We start from the raw sequence: 19,338 nt of genomic DNA, 5'->3' as shown, positions 1-19,338 counted from the left end.
TGCCATTAGAAAGTTTCATTGTCCCATGTATTTTCCAGTAAAGGACACGTTCAAAACAGAACAATCCCCAGAAGACCAAGAACACTTAACCTACATGATACAAATTTCTCAGACAAGCTCCAAGAAATGTGACACTTTAATGCATCACTCAGCTCCCCACACTACAACCAAGCCACTTACGAGCAGATACACTTATGTGTATCCAGAGATACACAAGAAAAATCTACAGATATAAAATTTTATTTAAGTTAGCTGAGGGTGTGTATTTGGCACAGGATTGTTTACCCTTGAATTTAAAAAGAATGACTGCAAATAATAATAAAAAAATAGAAAAAGTAGTCAACCTTTTAAAAATTGTCACAAATTTTGAAAACACTTGTATAAATCCTGTGAACTTTGTGTAGCCTTAAAGGGGCATCATTTAGTTACCACAAATAACAACATCTGAAAATATTAGTACTTCACCCTAACTTTACATGCATCATGAATGTGTTTATATTTAATTTCAAGAGGGTATCAAAAGTGATAATGGTTAGAAAAATATATACATTTTTCTCTTCTGGAAAAAAAAAAAAAGAAAAAGGTAATTTGAAGTAACTGTCAAAAAAATACTAAAAAAAAATCCCCTCCACAGATTTTTTTCTACAATCCAACATAAAATGTAGGTTTATATACAGCTTACGCAATCTGTAATTTTCAAAACATATAGCCAAAGGTTTTTTTAAGCACAGAAAAGCATAATGTTACTGCTCTCTAAACTCTTGGCTGCACCGATGCATGATTGTTTAGGCAAGCCAAAACAGGAAAGCCACGTGGTGATACACAAAGCAATCATAAGAAAGGTAGGGAAAAAATGGAAGAACACAAGAGCAAAAGAAAGCATACTGGTTAAGGTAAACATCGAGAGAATATTGACCAACAGAGGAATACATGGACTCTCAAGTAACATGCAGTAATTTCTACAGGAAGGAACAATATCTATTCCAAGCATTAAAAGGACACTTTCATGGTACTTCACAATTTTTTAGAAGTAATATTGGCAATTACTGTCTACTGGAAACAGCCTGGACTGAAGTTTCAGCGGACACAGTTTGTTGCTGTGCTTCAGTTAGTGGCAAACACACCAAGAAAGACAAAACAAAACCCTGAAGTTTTTAAAAGGAAGTGAGATGGGAAGAACGTTTCAAAAACCATGTGCTTTCAGTACCTGGGTGCAATGCAGTAGCCAACATGCCCGTGGTTTGATTAGTACTTGGTTAAAGTAATTCTGGTGTAAAGAATGATTTTGGAAGAGTAATATGGCATTTGCAACAGTGACTGACATTAAAGATACAGTGACATTTCCAAATCTGAAATTCTTTAGTGTCCTTTTAAGTGTCAGCATACTAGCATCTTAGCTGCAAATTAAAAAGAACAGAGGCAAATCCTAATGAAATAACCCAAATCAAGAATTTTCTTACAGTATTTCACAGAAATGAAGAAATATTTTATGGAACTGTTGAACAGAAAGAAGCATGAAGGATAATAGCAGCATATGGTTTACAGTTTTCACTTTTCAGTTTATTAATATTAGTGGTGCAGTCTGCAATGGGTAAAGCGAGGGATGAAATTCTGACAAAACTGGCAATTGTCTACCATAAGTCAACACTTAATTATGGTTCTTGTAAACAGCTAACTCCTCTTTGAATTTTAATTGCAAAGGAAAGAATATTTACATATAATATATATGTATATAACCACAAAAACAAAATTAAGTCAAATCCTGATCAAGGAAATTGCATTTTGAAGAAAACATAATACAATATTAAATAGTACATGTCCAAAGATTTTAAAGGCATCACGATCTTCATGTTTTCTTCTTCCAGTCATTTCCCCTTAATAGATTAGGGATTTCATTTCAGAGTAAATAAGTGGAAATATTATAGAGCAACTCCTGTAAAGTATAGCTCCACTACTGAAAAATGCTCGAGGTGTGGTAATCCAGGACTCTGACTTAAAGCAGAAATAAACAGCATATAGTGCCACAGCAAAGAAGTGGCCAATCAGTACCATTGGCTTAGGAGATAACCTGTATAAAAAATAGAGAGAGAACACATGTAAATAAATAGAACAAAAAATCAGTGTCAAATTTTCAATTTACAAATTGAGCGGTTTCCTTAAAATTACACACAACCTTCTGATGTAGGCAGCTGTGATCCTGATGTGACCTCAACTAAAAGTAAGTAAACAAATAAGTCTGATCACCTTGGAGCTGCTACAACCCCTGTATTCCATTCCGGAGCATAGCCAACATACAGACTACTGGACATGAAGAGAAAGCAAGGGTCTATCTGTCTTTAGCAGCTCCCAGGAGGTTATACAGGCTCTACCACTTTTAGTTCTCATTCCAAAATGGAAGAAATATAAATGTACACATTCTCACATGTTCAAAGGAGAACAATTTATTATGCATTCACTAGTTGCAGGGGTCATTCAAAAACACCTTGATATTTACCTGTTTCCCTGTTCCTTTTGCTCACTGAAGGAGACCTCACCTGTCACTACTCTCAACATGGCTGCAAATAACACTCCAAACTTCAGTATAACCTTAAAAATACTGGCTCATGTGGACCATTCTCCCCATGCAAAGTTGACTGACTGAGAGCAAAGCAGATTCTAAGAGAGGCTCACAATGCTTGATCTGGGTGACATTAATTATTATCAGTGCACTGAACTTACACAGACAGCAATCCAACAGGACCCGAGACACACTCTCCACCAAGTCTGAAGTAATGGAAACAGGCTTTCTTCAGCTGATGCAAGGAATCTATAAAATGAATTAAAGTGACTCAACAAAGTCAACAGATACTGAAAACTTTTTCAGCAAATGTAACAGATATAAAATCCAGGACTTCAGCACTTTGGCAGCTGTTGCTCTGTTAAATTCAGTTGGATTTGGAGATGGTTTTATTTAAGTAAAGGTTAATCTTATGGAATATCTACATATTCCTGAATACTAACTGACACAACAACAAGTGATTTCAGTTATTTTGTCATCAATATAAACACAAAGACATACTAATATGTTCATATACATAAACGTCCCCTCCCCAGACATATTTATCTACCAAATTTGAATTAATCAGAAATTATCTTTAAAATATATTTACCATCTGTGGCAGCAAAAAGTTCATAAAGTGCTTGGGCAAGAACATTCACTACAAAAGAATGAGACTTTTTTCTTGACCAGTAAAATGATTTTTTTGCCTGCAAAAGGAAAAAATACATTTATATCAGGCAATACAGAACAGCACTGAAGTGATTTCTAAGTAGGCGATATGAGTCATACCCATGGGAAAACACAGAGTAGATTTAAAGATACACTGGGTATGTTCCAAGCTAGGGCATTAAGGGACTTTGGATATTTGTTAAACCAGTTATGTGGCTCCTCTGACACTGAATATAGAAAAAAAAAAAGGGCAGTTTCAGGGTGTGCTTCATCTCATCCTATGGTAGTTCACTGGGGCAATTCAGACACTGGAAGGATAACAATTGCTTAGTTCTCCCTGTTGACGGAGAATAAATAGGAAATAACTGAAAGTCTGGGGTGATCAGCTGAGATATGGGTACCTGCATTTGGTCAGGTAAGTTCTGTATTGTCCTGACGTTCCTTTTAAATGTTTCTCACTTCAAAACAAACAAAGAAACAAACAAAAACCAACCAAACAAGAATCATAAAACTTTTTTGAATAATTTATTTGTGGTCTATAATTATTCTGGCTGTCATTTAGCCAAATCAATATGCCTGCCCTGATCAAAAGTGGTAAACAAATCAGAATTCTTATCATCTGCTGATCAGATTTTTGGGGTCTAAATCTCAGTGATGGTGCTGATTCATGGGCAGGAAGGATGCCTCTTAACTCTCTACTATGAGATTAATGTGTCAGACAAGAGGCTGGTGGAGCGTCAGGAGGCACCTTGACAAACTAGGTGTACACGCTCGTTGTTCTCTAAGTACACTCATGCAAGGTAATGGTGCAAACCCGTCCAAACCCATCCCATATGAGCTCACTTTACATTAATAAAAACACTACCAATGCAGGAACATCAGGTACTACGCTAGCAAAGCACGATGACTATACACAACATACCAGTCTCCTGAAGCAAGACTGATCAGTAAGCCTTGTCTTGTATCTACCTCACAGCCATAGCACTCAGTAATCACAGCTGTTACTGACAAATGCCCAACGCATGATTTGTATGAAGTATGAAGAGCTGTGACTCACTAATAACTTACATGTCCCCCTGCTGCATAAAACGTAAAAGTGTGTCATTTGAAGTGGAACAAAAGTCACCCAAACTAAGTCCAAAATAAAGCTTTACCTTAAGAACATCAGAATCTTCATAAAGGTCTGGAATATCCTGGAGCAAGCTTCTCCATATTTTGACATCATTTAAAACAACACTCATTCCTCCACCAGTCAGAGGGTGTCTTATATTATATGCATCTCCCAAAAGAAGAACTCCTAAGTAGAAGAAAAAGATTAATGGGCTACTGCACAATCACTATATAATCTTAGAACTCAAACCCTCTGTTACCAAGCTTATTGAGAATTCAGTCCCACCAGGAAATAAGATGAATAACTAGGAACTGAGAAAAAATAGATGTCAAGGGGAAAAAAGAGATGTCCTTACTTTAACAGATTTAAAAACCTCAAGTTCAAAGTATTTCCCCTATATGTATGCATGTGTGTATGTCAAAGAATACACATACATCGAGTTCAAGGTAATTTCTTTCTTTTTTAAAAACCAAGCTTTCCTTTAAAAGACCAAACTTATATAAGCATGACCAACTGAGTTACTTAAAAATAAAAAATGAAGCAGACATTGATTTAAAGATTTGTGTATAAATAAACACTCTAGTTAAATTGTGCCAAATACATACATTTTCAAACTATTATCTTTTTCATAAAAGGATGAAATAGTTGTACTGAGCAACAAGCATACATCTATGAAAACACAGCCTTAATTCCCACAAGTTTATAAGGCCACTCTCCCACCCCCTTTATTTTACAATACCCACCTTTTTTGTTAACAGCTGAAGGAGGCAAGAAGCTTGCTGGCATAGTTCTTAAACGATCATTCTGAACTGCTGCTAAAAATGGTTCCTTCAGGTGATCTGCAATAACCGATTTTTTCAGTTACAATACTTAGGTAGAATCTTAAATAATTTGCGCACAACTCATTTTAACCTCTTCTCAGAGATGTAGTCCTTCCAAACTTCTAAACTCATGGATGTCAACTGCACAAACTGCTATTTGATGTGGAATCTAAGTGAGACCAGTTACTGAAACATATGTACATACATACTGTACATATGGAAAAAAACAAACACACAGTTCAAGGGACTGAAGGAAACGTGCCTTTTTTGGCAGACTCCAGTTGTGACAGCCATGAAAGGAAAGCTTTCTAAACTTACCAGGTAGTTGCGGATGAATGTTCTCAATCATATATTCTTTTAAGTTTTTTGGCATTTTCCCTCGAATATCAACAAGGACTCGAGTCTCAGTTGAAGAAATCTGATAGATTAGCACCGGACTAGTTTTAGCTAAAACAAGTTCAGCGTAATTAGTTTTAAATTGTGATGCATCCTAAAAAAAAAGAAAAAAAAAAAAGGAGAAGGATTGAAATCAATTAATGAAAGGATATTAAACTTCAGATACACAAAATCATTTTCTGATGTACTTCAAAATAAAATCCTGTATCAATATTAAGTTCATATTCTTTTTTTCTTTAAACGAACAATAAAAGTGTTTTCAAGAAGAAAGTTCTGAACTTCTGTGTAGTTACAGCTCTTTTGACAACACATTTTAATATTTACTGAATACATGTTTTTAATATTTACTAAAGTACATGTTGTTACAGATTTCATTTGAAAACTTAACTTGTATTTAAAACGTGCCGTTGAAAAGCTGTAATGTAATCAGTGTCGTAGCTTTTCATAAGATCACTCCCAAGATCACAGCTGCTAGGATATCTAAAACTCAAGGTCTTTGCTCTCTGAACAAGTGCCTTAGCAATAAGAACACTGTGAAAAAAAACAGCGTCACTATCTTCGGTATAGATATTTTAATATAAACTAGTCAAAACACCCATATCCGGAGAAGCAACTTTACAAAGTAGGTTCCAGCAGTGCCTACCTCTAATCCACAGATTTGAGCCAGTGCACATATAGCAAAGGCTTATGTGAGATACTGCAACATTTTTTTTCTCCAGTATTTTCCATAATCTGCTTCAGTGCTCAGTTTCAAGTAGCTATGTTGAAACCTAATCCAGTTGTTTAACCCTCTCTTGCTCAAGTATTTCTTGCATAAATCTCCTTTCTCAGACTTCTGAACTTTCATTTTACAAAGCTCTACTATAAACCCCCCTTCTGTAGGAGCTCATATTAATGGGTTCTGTAGGTACCTAAACATTTGGATGTAAAAAATTACCAAACAACAACAACAACATATAAAAACAATGCCACCAAACAAACAGGCCAAAGAGGTATTGGAAAGAAAGCATGTAAACATTTTCCAAGGACAAATAGGCAGCCGGTGGAGACCAGCAATCCTGTTGATCCAGAGGAGCTAATAATACATTATTATACACACAGGAATATATACACATGGGGCACTCTCCAAACGCCACTCAGAAGCTCCTGGATTATCACTACAACCCTCTGCTCCTGATTACAGAGCCCCGTTTGGCCTGCTAAGCACTGCCCCAGCCAAGCAACTTTGAATATGAGAGCCAGGTACATGAGTGAATAACTCAACGTGCTGTGCATGAATAGTTATCTGCCATTAATAACTGCAGGGTGAGTCTGTTGATAATAACAGATTAATGAATAAAAGGTATTCCAAGAAATGCTCATTGTGACCCATGTACCCGCAAAACACATCCTTGGTCCCCTTTTAGGGTAAAAGCAATTTCCAAACCATATACTAAATGGTGGGTTTTGGTACCACCTCCCAATGATCTTTCCAAGAACACTTGGATGCTGCAAGGCCTCTGTAAGACATCAGACTCTGGGATTCTTCTCATTTCTCGATATAGTTCATAACAAAGTTAATAAATGACAATTCAGTGAAATGCAGACCCACACTAAGAAAAGGTAGCATACTGGCTTACGTGCAGTAATACTCAAAAGTTACCTTCAAAATGCAACCAACAAAGTGGGATGAAACAGTAACGTTGTTGGAGACCAAGTTTTTTCTAAATTTGGAGAAAAGTCCATCTGCTACAACAGTAAGTGGTGCATGAAGTTCCTGCAGCATAATAGAAAGACAAGATATTTTCAATTTTGTTTCATAACAATGGGAAACAACTCTCAAGCTCTCCTTATCAATTGCCCATTAGATGTTCTTCAAAACAATAAGCATGTAAGAGGTCCACAGACCACATTTATAAAATGTCTGTTAGAAATAAAATACTTTTGCTTTCCTCATCTTGATATTAAACTATTTATTCTAAAATTTAGCCCAACAATATTCCTCAGCTTTTTTAGACACGCAATCACATAAGACAGTTATGGGGACTGTGTCACAACTCTGATAAAATGGACAAGAAAATAGAATAATTGCTTCGTTCAGCCTATAATGCTCTTCAGGAAAAAAAAATGAACGAACTACTCATACGCTACTAAACAAAAACAAACCAAAGTGTAATAAACCCAAATATAGTCAACATGCTCAGGTCTTCATTAAAAGAACAAGCAGTGGACTCTGACCAGTTCCTAGTATACTTAGGAGCAATAAACAGAAATACTGTATATAGAGAAAATACAAAATAAAAAGTGAGTAAACAGATTAGGTTCAGTCTGAACACATGCACAAATTCCTAATGTTTAATACATGCACTGTTCCCTAACATGAGTGAATTATTCTGATTATTAAAATATGTTTTTAAGCATTTTATTGTTATGGTAACATTGTAACACCTGAACGAGGAAGCTTTTGCAGGTAGATGTTTCTTCCCTCTATGTACAGTGTTCTCATTGCCATTTGCAGTTAAATCACTGAATATGCATCACTGAATATATAGATTGATAATGAGCATTAGTCCTTTGTCTTTGCACACTTGGCATGAGCAGAAAAAATAATTTGCCTTTTAAGCTTCCAGGTTGTAAGCAAAAAGGAAAAAAAAAAAAAAAAAAAAAAAAAAAAGCAAAAAGCAAAAAGCACGCCATGCTTCATTATTACTATTGGATAGAAGCGTCTGGTGAGGCACTGGTGGTTTTACCCAGTTGGGCAGCCAAGCTCCGCCACAACCACTCTATCTACCCCTCCCAAAGGGAAAAGGGGAGAAAGGGCTCAAGGGTTGAGATAAGGACAGAGAGATCACACAACAGTTGTCATCATGGGCAAAACAGACTCACAGTAGAGAGATTATAAAAATGTATTACCTATCGCTAACAGACTAGAACTGCGAGAAATTAAAAACAACCAAAAACACCATCCACCCTCTTCCACCTCCCTCCTCTCCCCGACGGGTGCATGGGAGCAGGGAATGGGGGCTGCAGTCAGTCCCTGACACTTCGTCTCCGCTCCCTCACGGCCCCTCTCTGCCCCTGCTCCCCGTGGGGTCCCTCCCACGGGATGCCGTCCTTCCCCAACTGAGCCTGCGGGGGCTGCCCACAGGCAGCAGCTCTTCAGGAACTGCTCCCACACGGCTCCATCCCAAGGGGTCCATCCGTGGGCCCCTTTGGAGCTGGCTGAAACTGGCCCTGATCAAACACGGGGCAGCCGCTGGATTCTTCTCACAGAGGCCACCCCTTGCAGCCCCCTGCTAACCAAACCCTTGCCATGTAAACCCCATGCAGGTACCTAGTGAATTCTACATCTACATGGAATGAGTTCCTCTAAGAGCAGCTCTCTCCTGCACAGCAGTGGGACTCAGTCACTTCTGTGACATTGTCTTTACATCTTTTTCTGCGTGAACTTGGACAAAATGAGATGAGAGTAGAGCTGAGTAAATATATGCATAATAAATACCTTAAAATATATTTATATCCCTGAATAATATACATGTTTCTAGTCTTTGAGCTTACAAAAGTGAGTTCAGAAACAGTCCAAGAGACAGAGCTAACATAACCTCTTTCCTATGGATAATTGCAAGCTCTAATTATTCCTGCAATTAGAGCAAGGTCTCCTGCCCACATGGATTCCCTGTTGTTTAATGAGCTGAATACTCATACTACAGTTTTTCCACAGTCAACATACTAAGACCTTTCCTCTCTTTAATTGCCTCTTTTTAATAAATTTTATAACTTGACTTTTATCATGCTGGCTAAATTAAACCTAATTTAACAGAACAAAAACCTCAAAGGTAATGTGATGGAGACTGGGGACGTGGAGAATAGAAAGCCACAGACATACAACATACATTAGCCTCCTTTCCTTATGAGAGCAGGCTAAGGAGCAGAAACAGGCTCTCCCCCACCTGCCCTGTAAGTAGTTCCCCAGCTGTAAAAATTAACAGGTGGTGTACGAAATTTCTGATAAAAAATTCTTCTGTGTTTCCCACATTTCTATAATCAAAGGCTAGCAAGTAACATAACTATTTCCAGCCACAGAACATAAGCATTCAAAGCAAAATGTGAGTTTGCTTATCCCCATTGTACAGACAGGAGACTCAGGGTTTTAAGAACAACATCCATGCTCTCAGAAATGGTATCAGCTAAAACACTGGTCACCCGACCGCTGGTCAAATAGGTCATACTTAAAATTACAATAATAAAATCCATAAATGTGTAAGCTTAAAAAATCTCCAAGCGAAATATTTACTATTCTTCCCCGTGACAAAAAGAAAACTAAAAAAAGCATTTTATATTTCTGGATGATTGAGCCAATTGGATATGGAAAAAAAAAAAAAGCCAGACTAAAACAGAACCACAAAACCTCCCTGCTTCCAAAGTCCATATCTTTCCAGTACCCGTGTAGGATTCAATGGCTTACTCTACCACAGTGGACTTGCTGCTATTGTTTTATTCATTCCACAGGACCTTAAAGACAGACAGAACAAAGAACAGGACTGGCAACTCCCCTTTCCTCCAGCTACCTCGCCAAGGATGGTGTTTCTCCTCAGCTGTCTTACAGCTTCCTAAGTAGAGCTCTCTGCCATCCAGAGGGCTGAAATGCCTTTTGCCCAAGCAGGCTCAAAACCGGCTCTCCCACCTCTTGGACAAGAAATTTTAAAATGCTCTTTTACATATTGTTTCATACCACCATTTCCTCTTTCATTTCTAAATGATCTAAAGAAGAGAGATTTTGTTAGCAGTGCTTAGAACTGGATCTGCCAACTACTCAGAAGCTTTCTGAATCTTGTACAGAGACAGAGCACAGACAGGAGATTCCTGCCTCCCCCATCAGAGCACATCTGAAGACACTTAGTACATAACTTCAGGAAGCAAAGGAATTTTAAAGCCATCAAAGGGGAAACTTTCAAATTTGGCTTTTCTAGAGAATAGGCAGTATATCCAGAACTTCAGAATATATGCTCTACCTAGACTGATCTCCTAAACTTTTTATTAAAAATTCACTCAGTTTCATAGCATTTAGCCAGCAATTTAGTGTTAGTTGGGGCAAAGAACAATCCCATGCAACTGAAATAGGCCAGAAGTCTCCTTCTGTGATTCAGTGACTGGACTTTTACATGCCTCAGTCAGTGGTGGAGGTATACATGGAAATGTAGACCACTGTGTACAGACAAAGAATGAATCATAAGACATTGCTTTTTCCATTAGTAACTTTCAAAAGATTTTAAGCTCCAGACATACAAATACGGAAGAAAACAAACAAACAAACAACAACAACAAAAATGAATTCTGCAGAGACACTGATATCAGAAGCTGCACAATAAGTTATAAAAAGAATTCCCATATGCCAGGACTGCATCCACTAGAACGCAATCTCCCTTTATTAAAGCTTTCACCTCCTCAGTAATTGCAGTTTCTCTGCACCACTGACCTGAAATAGCAGTGTTTCTAAAATGCTATATACATATAATTCTACTCCCACAGCAGTTAAACGAAGTTCAAAACAGAAAACTGTCTCACCTTAGTATCTCCAGTTTCTTTGTCCTTGTACTGAACACCCACTACACAATCATCTTCTTCAAGCAGTTGTAACACAGTTCCTTCAATGAATTTTGCACTGGGTAAAATAGAGGAGTTAGAACAGAAGGAAAGAGGATTAAGGATGCATTTCAAGGCACTAGGCACAGAAGGAAAACCTGATTTTCACTAATCTTGTCTCTGCCAGTACATTTTGTTTAAATATTACAAAGATGTGTCCTTGATCACTATACCAAAGTCACACTAAGTGTCAAAAAGTGCTTGTCATTAATTTCAATTCAACACGGCCATTTGGCTTAACATTTGAGGATATTCTAAAACCATAATGCTCAACGTAAACGCCCTACTACTTAGCAGCATCCCCAGTTTTGCCTGAGGCGTTCCACGGCCATGTGAGAGACACAGGGAGGAGCCTGACGCCTAGTAACAGTCAGAAACCAGCCAGCTGAGTCATCTCTGCTGAACAGTGGGAAATGCTGACGCTCCAAGTGCAACCTAACTCCAAGTAGAAGAGAAGAGCAAGAGCCAAAGCAGCACTGCAATCGTCAGGAACGTAATTTTTTAATTATTTGGGATTATTCTTTGTGAGTTCTGTAAACTATCTAACCTGTTTAGGACAGAAATGTAAAGATCTGATAATGCTTATGCTCAGAGTTTGAACGGAGCATCCCTTGCATTATACCTCCCAACCTATTTGGGTTTCACAAACAAGGTTTCTGCCAACTGAAATCCCTTGCTGTGTCTGAGCTGTTAAATCTGATCCCAGCAGTTCAGGCCAGCTCTAAACAGATGCTCTCTCTACTTCACAAATATTTTCATACCCATATGGAACACAGCTTCAAGAAATGAGACAAAGACCCATATGAGAATATGACAACTTGATATTTTAGGCTCTCAAAGGAAACAAAAGAGATTGAATTCAAAGTGATTGAATTCATGTCTTTGCCACAGCTGGCCACCACAGAAATTTCAGAGCAGATCCCAGCTGAGTGCCCTAATCCACATGCCAGTTGTGCCAAAATTTTTTAGCCACACTTGGGCTTCATAAGCAGTTCAAGTTCCTAGGCATTGCCAGAGAACATCTATCAGGTTAAATCTCACACGTCAGATGTGGAAGTGACCAGCTTAACCTTTCCAGGCAACAAGCAGGTTGGCTTTATCAAAATACGAATGGTGATGCATAAGAACACCAACAGGAACTTCAACAGCAAGGGAATGCAGCAACCTATTAGTTAACAGCAGGTGAATCCGTTCTGTGGATCCTACTAGCTTTTATATTTCTTCTCTAGCTGTTATTTCATTTATTGAAGTGCTTACTTCCTTTTCTGATTCTAATCCACTATAAAAAAATAATTAACTAACGATGCCCTACCTCTTTTCTCTGCAGAATTAATTTTACTCATCTGAAATTAATTCGTATTTCTTAATACAGATAAAGAGGATATAGAGTCATAGAATTATTTTTATAGTGGGATAGAATCAGAAAGGGAAGCACTTAAATAACTATAAAAGAAATATAAACATATATATTAATCAGTAGTCATTATTCCCTGTATTTTTGTAAGTTATAAGATGAAAAACAAAGCTTCATAGCACAATTAAGAGTATTTGATCTCCCCTGAGCCTTGATTTAACATGCAGTTTTCTGTGCTATAATGAAAATGGAAAGCAAACATATGCAAAATGAACATAAAGAAACTGTGGAAGAAGGGCTAAAGATTGAATTCATGACTCAAACATAATCTTTTAAGCAGAAATGTATAAAAGCTTATGTACAGCTCCTGCAGTTTCCCACAAATTCAATAATCAGATGTCCAAATTTCACTGAACTTGAAGCCTTAACAAGAAAGCTTTAGCTTTTATCACTAGTAAATGCAGTTGTCATTGATTTTATCTGTATTTCAGAGCTGCAGTATTTTAGTGTTAATAATTCATATCATATAAAAGCTATGATAAGAGAAAGTAATTTTCCAGTTCAGAATAAAGACATGTAAAGTAAAAAGAAGATAATGTCTGGTGTATTTCTCTGGTAAGCAGTATTTATGGGAAAAAAAAAAAAAAGAAAAGCACAAACCACCCAATAGAAACAGCATCTAGAATCTATTCTCTTTTATGAAAGGTTACCTTCTATCTCTTTTATACAAGGAAGTGATCAGTTAAAGTGGAAATACCAAACTCTACTTTTCACTTCATTAGGAAGAGGACTTCTTCAAGATTCAAAAATACAGAAGTTACTGGCAGTAGAACTTTCCAGATACTTAGTGCTCCTTTCTAGCTATTTTGCTTGACTTCTTGTTAGCAGAAAAAGCAGAACATGTAAATGTAAAACAAGTTTGATCTCTTGTATCAGAAACAACACCTCTGGAAGAAATGACACCAGGTGTATCATACATTTCTTTACCAAAGACCTTCTGTGCATCACTCCATGAGAAGAGGTTGCTTCTTCTGGTAAAATATCAAACCCAAGAATCAGTAGAAGAGAATCAGCTTTTAGCCCTGGATTGTTCTCTCACATGGACAGGCCAGCATCTTGTCTCATATTTGAAGCCTACATTCCCATAAGTTTAAAGATTAACTTATCCCACAGGCGAATGTATGAAGTATACTCCACATGTATGTCCACAGAAAACAGAAAGAGTAACTACAGCTGTCACTTTGTCTCAGTCTTGCCCACTGGAGCCCTCTGTGCTGGGACAGAAGGAAATGGACAGGGAACCCCACTGACGCTGGGAACAGCGCTACAGATTCTCGGGATCCAGCCTATGACATTCACTATCACAATGAGACTCACTTGGGCTCTGCCATAGCTGCCTTTCGGAGCCCCATGATGAACTTGCCATGATGAAAAGACCTTCCGCTCGCTACGCGGCCATCTTCAGATGTTGGATAAGGAATTTCAACCTCCGACTTGGTCTCTATGTCATGAATTATGTAGCCATTTACTGTTTGTGCATCGATACCTTCTACCGTATCTGCAAAATAAAAGCCAATAGAAGAGTTTTAAAAAGCCTTTTAAAAGCTTAATAATGTATTAAAAGTTTTTATTTATGTAAAGTCCAATTTTCTTAATCAAAACATAAATGTTGAGGAAATAATATTTTAAAATGCTTTTAATTCAATTAATTTTAATTCAAATATTCATCACAGATAATCTGTTTCTTCATCTTCCCTGTAGGCATGGTTTTTCTAAAAAAAAGTAATGGTGCAGTAACGGTTGTGTTATAGACAAAGGTACAGTTTGAAATGCACTCACCTTCAAGACCCAAGTCTCTAAGTGCATTAAAGCCTCCAGGTTGCAACAATTCTCCAACTATCCTGTCAGGTTCTTTCAGATCCCTCTCAATTACAGTCACTTTTCTTCCATCCCTTGAGAGCACTGTGGCCAAGGAAGAACCAAGGACACCCGAACCCACGATGATAATTTCTGGATCGTACTGCGGTGATAAGGCTGTATTTGTAGCAGTCTCTGTCAGGTGAATGTCTGAGAAATTTACTTCTATTTTACCCTGCAGACAAGGAAGCACAGTTCAGATATTATCAGCACAGTTACATGTGCTGATAATATCTGTATCAAAACCTTTCCAGAGGGCTGACCTTGGACTAGTTCTACTTTCATCCAGCAGACTGAGAGCATTGTGGTTGGACAAGAGCTTCCTGTTTAAGTTTTGTTTAAAATGAAACCAGTCATAGTCTACAATGCAACAAAAACAAATCCTAGAGTCATCTGGGTGGAAGGGACCTTAAAAATCACCTAGCTCCAACCCCCCTGCCATGGGCAGGGACAGGTGTACTGGGTCTGGCTGGGATGTGAACTTTCCCTGCAGCAGCCCATACAGTGCTGCGCTCTGCACTTGTAGCTAGAACAGCAGTGGTATCACACCGGTGTTGTGTCTGCTGCTGAGCAGTGCTGGCACAGCATCAGGACTCTCTCTGACCCTCCTAGGGGGTGGGCAAAAAAGTGAGAAAGAAACATCCCCAGGGCAGCTGACCTAAACCAACCAAAGGGATATTCCATACCATATGATGTCACACTCAGCAATAAAAGGTGGAAAAAGGAAGAAGAGGGGAGGGGTGGGCTCTCGTTGCGAAAACGTCTGTCCTCCTCCCGAACACCGGCTACGTGCGTTGAGGCCCTGCTTCAAGGACGTGGTCAAGCATCGCTCATTGGTGGGAAGTAGAGAGTAATTTCTTTCCTCTGCACTTCCACATAGCCTTGACTTGTTTTGTTTAGTTATTCCCTTTCCCCCTCCCTTTTCCCCTTTCCCTTTTTTTTCCCTTTAGTTGAATTGTTTAATTAATAATAATATTTCCTTAATTATATGTATATATATATATATATATATATATATATATTTTCCCTCTTTAATTAAATCATCCATATCTCAACCCGTGAGTTCTTTCCTTTACTTCTTCCCCTCCTCATCTGAGGAGGGGGAGTGAGAGAGCGGTTGTGGTGTTCAACTGCCTAGCATGGTAAAACCACCACAACAGGTTGCTCAAATCAAGCAGGGAAACAAAACAAACAAATTAAGACTATCAGGGAGTGTAGTGATAGGACAAGGGGAAATGGCTTTAAAGTAAAAAAGCGTAGACTTAGATTAGATGTATGGAAGAAATTCTTCACTCAGAGAGTGGTGAGGCACTGGCACAGGTTGCCCAGAGAAGCTGTGGATGCCCCATCCCTGGAGGTGTTCAAGGCCAGGCTCGATGGGGCTTTGGGCAACCTGGTGGGAGGTGTCCCTGCCCATGGCAGGGGGTTGGAACTGGATTATATTTAAGGTCCCTTCCAACCCAAACCATTCTGTGATTCTAAGATATCTGCTTAAAACTGCCATCCTGATCAAAGAGCAACCATTAACATAACCATGGTCTCAGACATACTCAAAGTCAAATTCCTACAAAAGGCAATAAACCAAGGCTGCCCATATTCTTGATCTATAAAGTAATATTTCAACGCCTTTGTATCAGTGAGTTCCTACTATATGGTGAACTTTGCACTTAGCAATTTAAAAAAAAAAAAATACTATATCCACTGGAAAATGTATTTTTCTAATTTTACTGTAAGCGAACCAGTGTGTCAAAAAAAAATAATGGAAAGACTCAGCATGGAAAAATATCAGGAGAAACTGCTATCTGGGAAACATTATAAAGAACTGGTCCTAGAATTAAAACTCATCAAGCAGTCAAAAATAGGTGCAAAATTACCACATGCCTACACTTATCTGCCAAGGTTTGACATATCTCAGGTTACACACCGATTAACATGTACCTGGTACCTGAAGACCAACTACGTTATAGTAACCTCCTAACAGCATCTAATCACATACACTTCAAAGTGCAAAAAAGTTTCAGCACAAACCTGTAAGTTGTTTCTCCAGCTACCAGAATAAAGCTGGGAGTCCAATCCACTCTTGTACAAAATGCCTCAGCACCACATTGCTGACAGCAGTAAAAATATGATTACATCAGTGAAATGAATGGCCAGAACAACACAGACACCAGGATTTCTAGGGGCATTGTGTCTTGTTTATATCTACCACTCAGCAAGGGAGTGCAAAAATAACAGTATGAATTTGAGCAATGCAAGAAATTGGGGTAAAGGCAGGCTTTTACCAGCAAAGTCAAATAGAATCCAGAACCTACCAAAAAATTCATAGGGCATGCATCCAAAATGTTTCAAGTGCTTTTGTGCAAGGGGTCAGTGCTCAGCTGAAAAATGCCCAGAAGTGCTGGGGCAGGTAGCCAAGCAGTGCTGACCCGTACAGGTACTGCATATGCATGTCCACTTAGTGCTCTTGGATTGCAGCACCGCTGCCAAACTCCAGCTCTCCCCAGTGCTCACAGCAAGCCTCGTGCTGGGCACAGCTCACCAGACTGACTACTTGAGCTCTGTAATATTGTGCAAGCACTATTTTATCAGGAACTCCCAAATAAGTGTATCTGCAGCTGTCCAGACAAATGTGCTGTATGCAGCAATATTAGGATGGTGACTGCCGAATCCCAGAATGGCTGAGGCTGGAAGGGACGGATCTCTGGGGACTATCTGCCCAAGCAGGGACACCCAGAGCAGGGTGCCCATGTCCATGTCCATGTGATTTTTGAAAATCTCCAAGGAGGGAGACACCACAGTCTCTCTGAGCGACCCGTGCTAGTGCTTGGTCCATACAGAAGTGCTTCCTGGTGTTCAGATGAAACCTCCCATGTTCACTTTGTGCCCGTTGCCTCTTGTCCTGGCACGGGGCACCACTAAGAAGAGCCTGGCTCCGTCCTCTTTGCACCTTCAGAAACGCGTACGCGTCGATGGGAGTCCCTTGATGAGCGCTCCCAGCTCGCAGCCCTTCCTCACACGAGATCCTCCTCTCTAATCCCCACAACAGACTGGCAGTTGAATACATCTTTCTGCCAGCACAAAAATCCCTTACTACAACACTCTCTTTGAGCAGTCACATCATTCGACTTCACCAAACCCCTATAAACGCGTTTCTCCATTCGCTTTGCCCCCCAAAACCAACACCAAGCACGACCCCGCAGTCACCCGGGACGGAACGACCAACCCTCCCCAGCCCTCGCTGCCCTCACCGGGGCACAGCCAGAAGGCACAAGGGGAAGCCGTCCCCACCCCACGTGCCACCACGTCCCAACCCCATTTACCTTTCGGGATTTGGGTGCCTCGACCCGCCGAGCCCCCGCGCTGGGTTTGGCCCAGAAGAAGCCAACGAGCGGCAGAGCCGAGAGGACATCGGAGAGCATCCCCAGGTGGCTCTTCTGCCGCCACCGCTGCTGCCTGGGCCCCCTGAAGTGGTACCTGTAGGACAGCAGCAAGCCCAGGGAAAAGAAGACGAAGGCGGAGAGCAGCAGCTCCTTGTTGGCGTAGCTCAGCAGGTCCCCGCACTTCTTGTACACGTAGATGAAGGAGGCGATGCCCAGGAAAGTCCACATCGCGCCGCGCCGCCCGCCGCTCCCGGCGGCTTCCCTGAAAGCGTGAAGGCCGGCTGATGCTCCCGAAATCAGGGCTTTTTCAAGGAAGATATTAATTAGAGAAACGGAGCCAGGGCTTGCGTCGTGATGGAAGGGGGGATGGCCGTGAGCCCAGCCCCTGCTCCAAAGGGGAACCTATAAAAACCGCCCTCAGACGTCTTCTTAAAATCCCCAAGGACCTGTACAGCACCTGCGGTGCATTCAAAAAATAATAATAGAAAAAATAATAAAAAATGAAATTATATATATATATAAAAAACACGCAGCACCTGGGCTGCCACAAGGGATGCTCACAAAGCTCAAGGCTTCTCTCTATGATGATTCCCTTCCCTACTCTGGCTGTGGGACCTCCCCTGTGCTGTGCCCAGCCTGCCCCTATCCCCTATTCCCTGTCCCCTGCCCCTTGTCCCCCGTCCCTGTCCCCTGCCCCGGTCCCAGCCGGGGGGGGGGGGGGATTAGGGGTGGGAGGGGGGAGCGGGCTGGTGTCCAGGGGGCGGGGCTATGCTAATGAGCCACTGGCCCCGCCTCCCCCTCGGCACCGCGCGCCCCGTGCCCCAGCGGCGGGTGGCCAATCGGCGGTGCTATGCCGAGATGGCGCTATGGCCAGGCGCCCAATCAGAGAGAGGGGAAGGCGGGGCTTGCGCTCGCCGTGCGGCTAGGGCGATGTGACGACGGGAGGCGGGGCGGTCGCGCCGCGGTTGCCGTGGTGACGGGATGGTGAAGGGAGGGGGCCCCGGTTCCCGCGCTGCTGCCACACGGCGCCGGGCATGCGCGCTGCCGGGGGCGCGGGCCCCTGAGGGGAGGTGGAGGGGCTGAGGGGCAGTGGTGTTACGCAGCCCGAGGAGGTTTTAGGGCTTTTGTTTTACAAGATAAATGCGTGGGCGTGCGGCTGCAGGGCCGTGAGAGGGGCAGGGGATGGCTGCCATCCACTGAGCTGCAAACTGAGCCCAGAAATGTAAAATCAAGGGATGCGGGAAAAGGATAACGTGCCCCAAACACACAGATGAGAAGGGGAATACAGAGGCTTGGACCTTGAGTTACTTCTTGGGCTGGATGAAACCAATGCAACAAAACAAATAATCCTTTTTTTTAGCACTAAGTTCCTCAGGAGCCGGCACAAGTGGTCCTTCCTGCTCTCTGCAACCTGTAAACTGTTCTTGAGCTGAGCATGTGTGGCAGCAAACAATGCCGAGTGTGAACACGGTACAATAATACTCAAAAGTAACGAAGTTATGAAACATGTCAGGGTCCCACTTCGCACA

At 40.7% G+C, this 19,338-nt stretch overlaps 1 protein-coding gene across 1 annotated transcript; it reads right to left on the bottom strand.

Annotated features, from left to right (window-relative positions):
* Positions 1-224: 224 nt before the first annotated feature.
* SQLE (squalene epoxidase) lies at positions 225-18,480 on the bottom strand. The gene is made up of 11 exons (XM_035319682.1): positions 17,750-18,480; positions 14,352-14,604; positions 13,890-14,070; positions 11,081-11,177; positions 7,179-7,292; positions 5,459-5,630; positions 5,063-5,158; positions 4,363-4,505; positions 3,150-3,246; positions 2,719-2,806; positions 225-2,068 (listed from the first exon to the last, which is right to left on the bottom strand). Exons 1-11 carry the CDS (start codon positions 18,035-18,037, stop codon positions 1,876-1,878), a joined length of 1,722 nt encoding a protein of 573 aa, XP_035175573.1. The 5' UTR covers positions 18,038-18,480; the 3' UTR covers positions 225-1,875.
* Positions 18,481-19,338: the final 858 nt, after the last annotated feature.

Source organism: Oxyura jamaicensis, chromosome 2, assembly GCF_011077185.1.
Source record: "Oxyura jamaicensis isolate SHBP4307 breed ruddy duck chromosome 2, BPBGC_Ojam_1.0, whole genome shotgun sequence".
Taxonomy (NCBI): Eukaryota; Metazoa; Chordata; class Aves; order Anseriformes; family Anatidae; genus Oxyura; species Oxyura jamaicensis.
The sequence above is the reverse complement of the archived record's forward strand: the minus strand, read 5'-3'. Positions and strand labels throughout refer to the sequence as shown.

Excerpts from the sequence above, each read along its gene's own strand:
- SQLE (XM_035319682.1), bottom strand. The coding sequence starts at position 18,037 with ATGTGGACTTTCCTGGGCATCGCCTCCTTCATCTACGTGTACAAGAAG. Across the intron at positions 11,178-13,889 it reads GCAGCTATGGCAGAGCCCAA|TGCAAAATTCATTGAAGGAA; the intron begins GTGAGTCTCATT and ends TATTTTACCCAG. Across the intron at positions 2,807-3,149 it reads ACTTTTTGCTGCCACAGATG|ATTCCTTGCATCAGCTGAAG; the intron begins GTAAATATATTT and ends TTCATTTTATAG.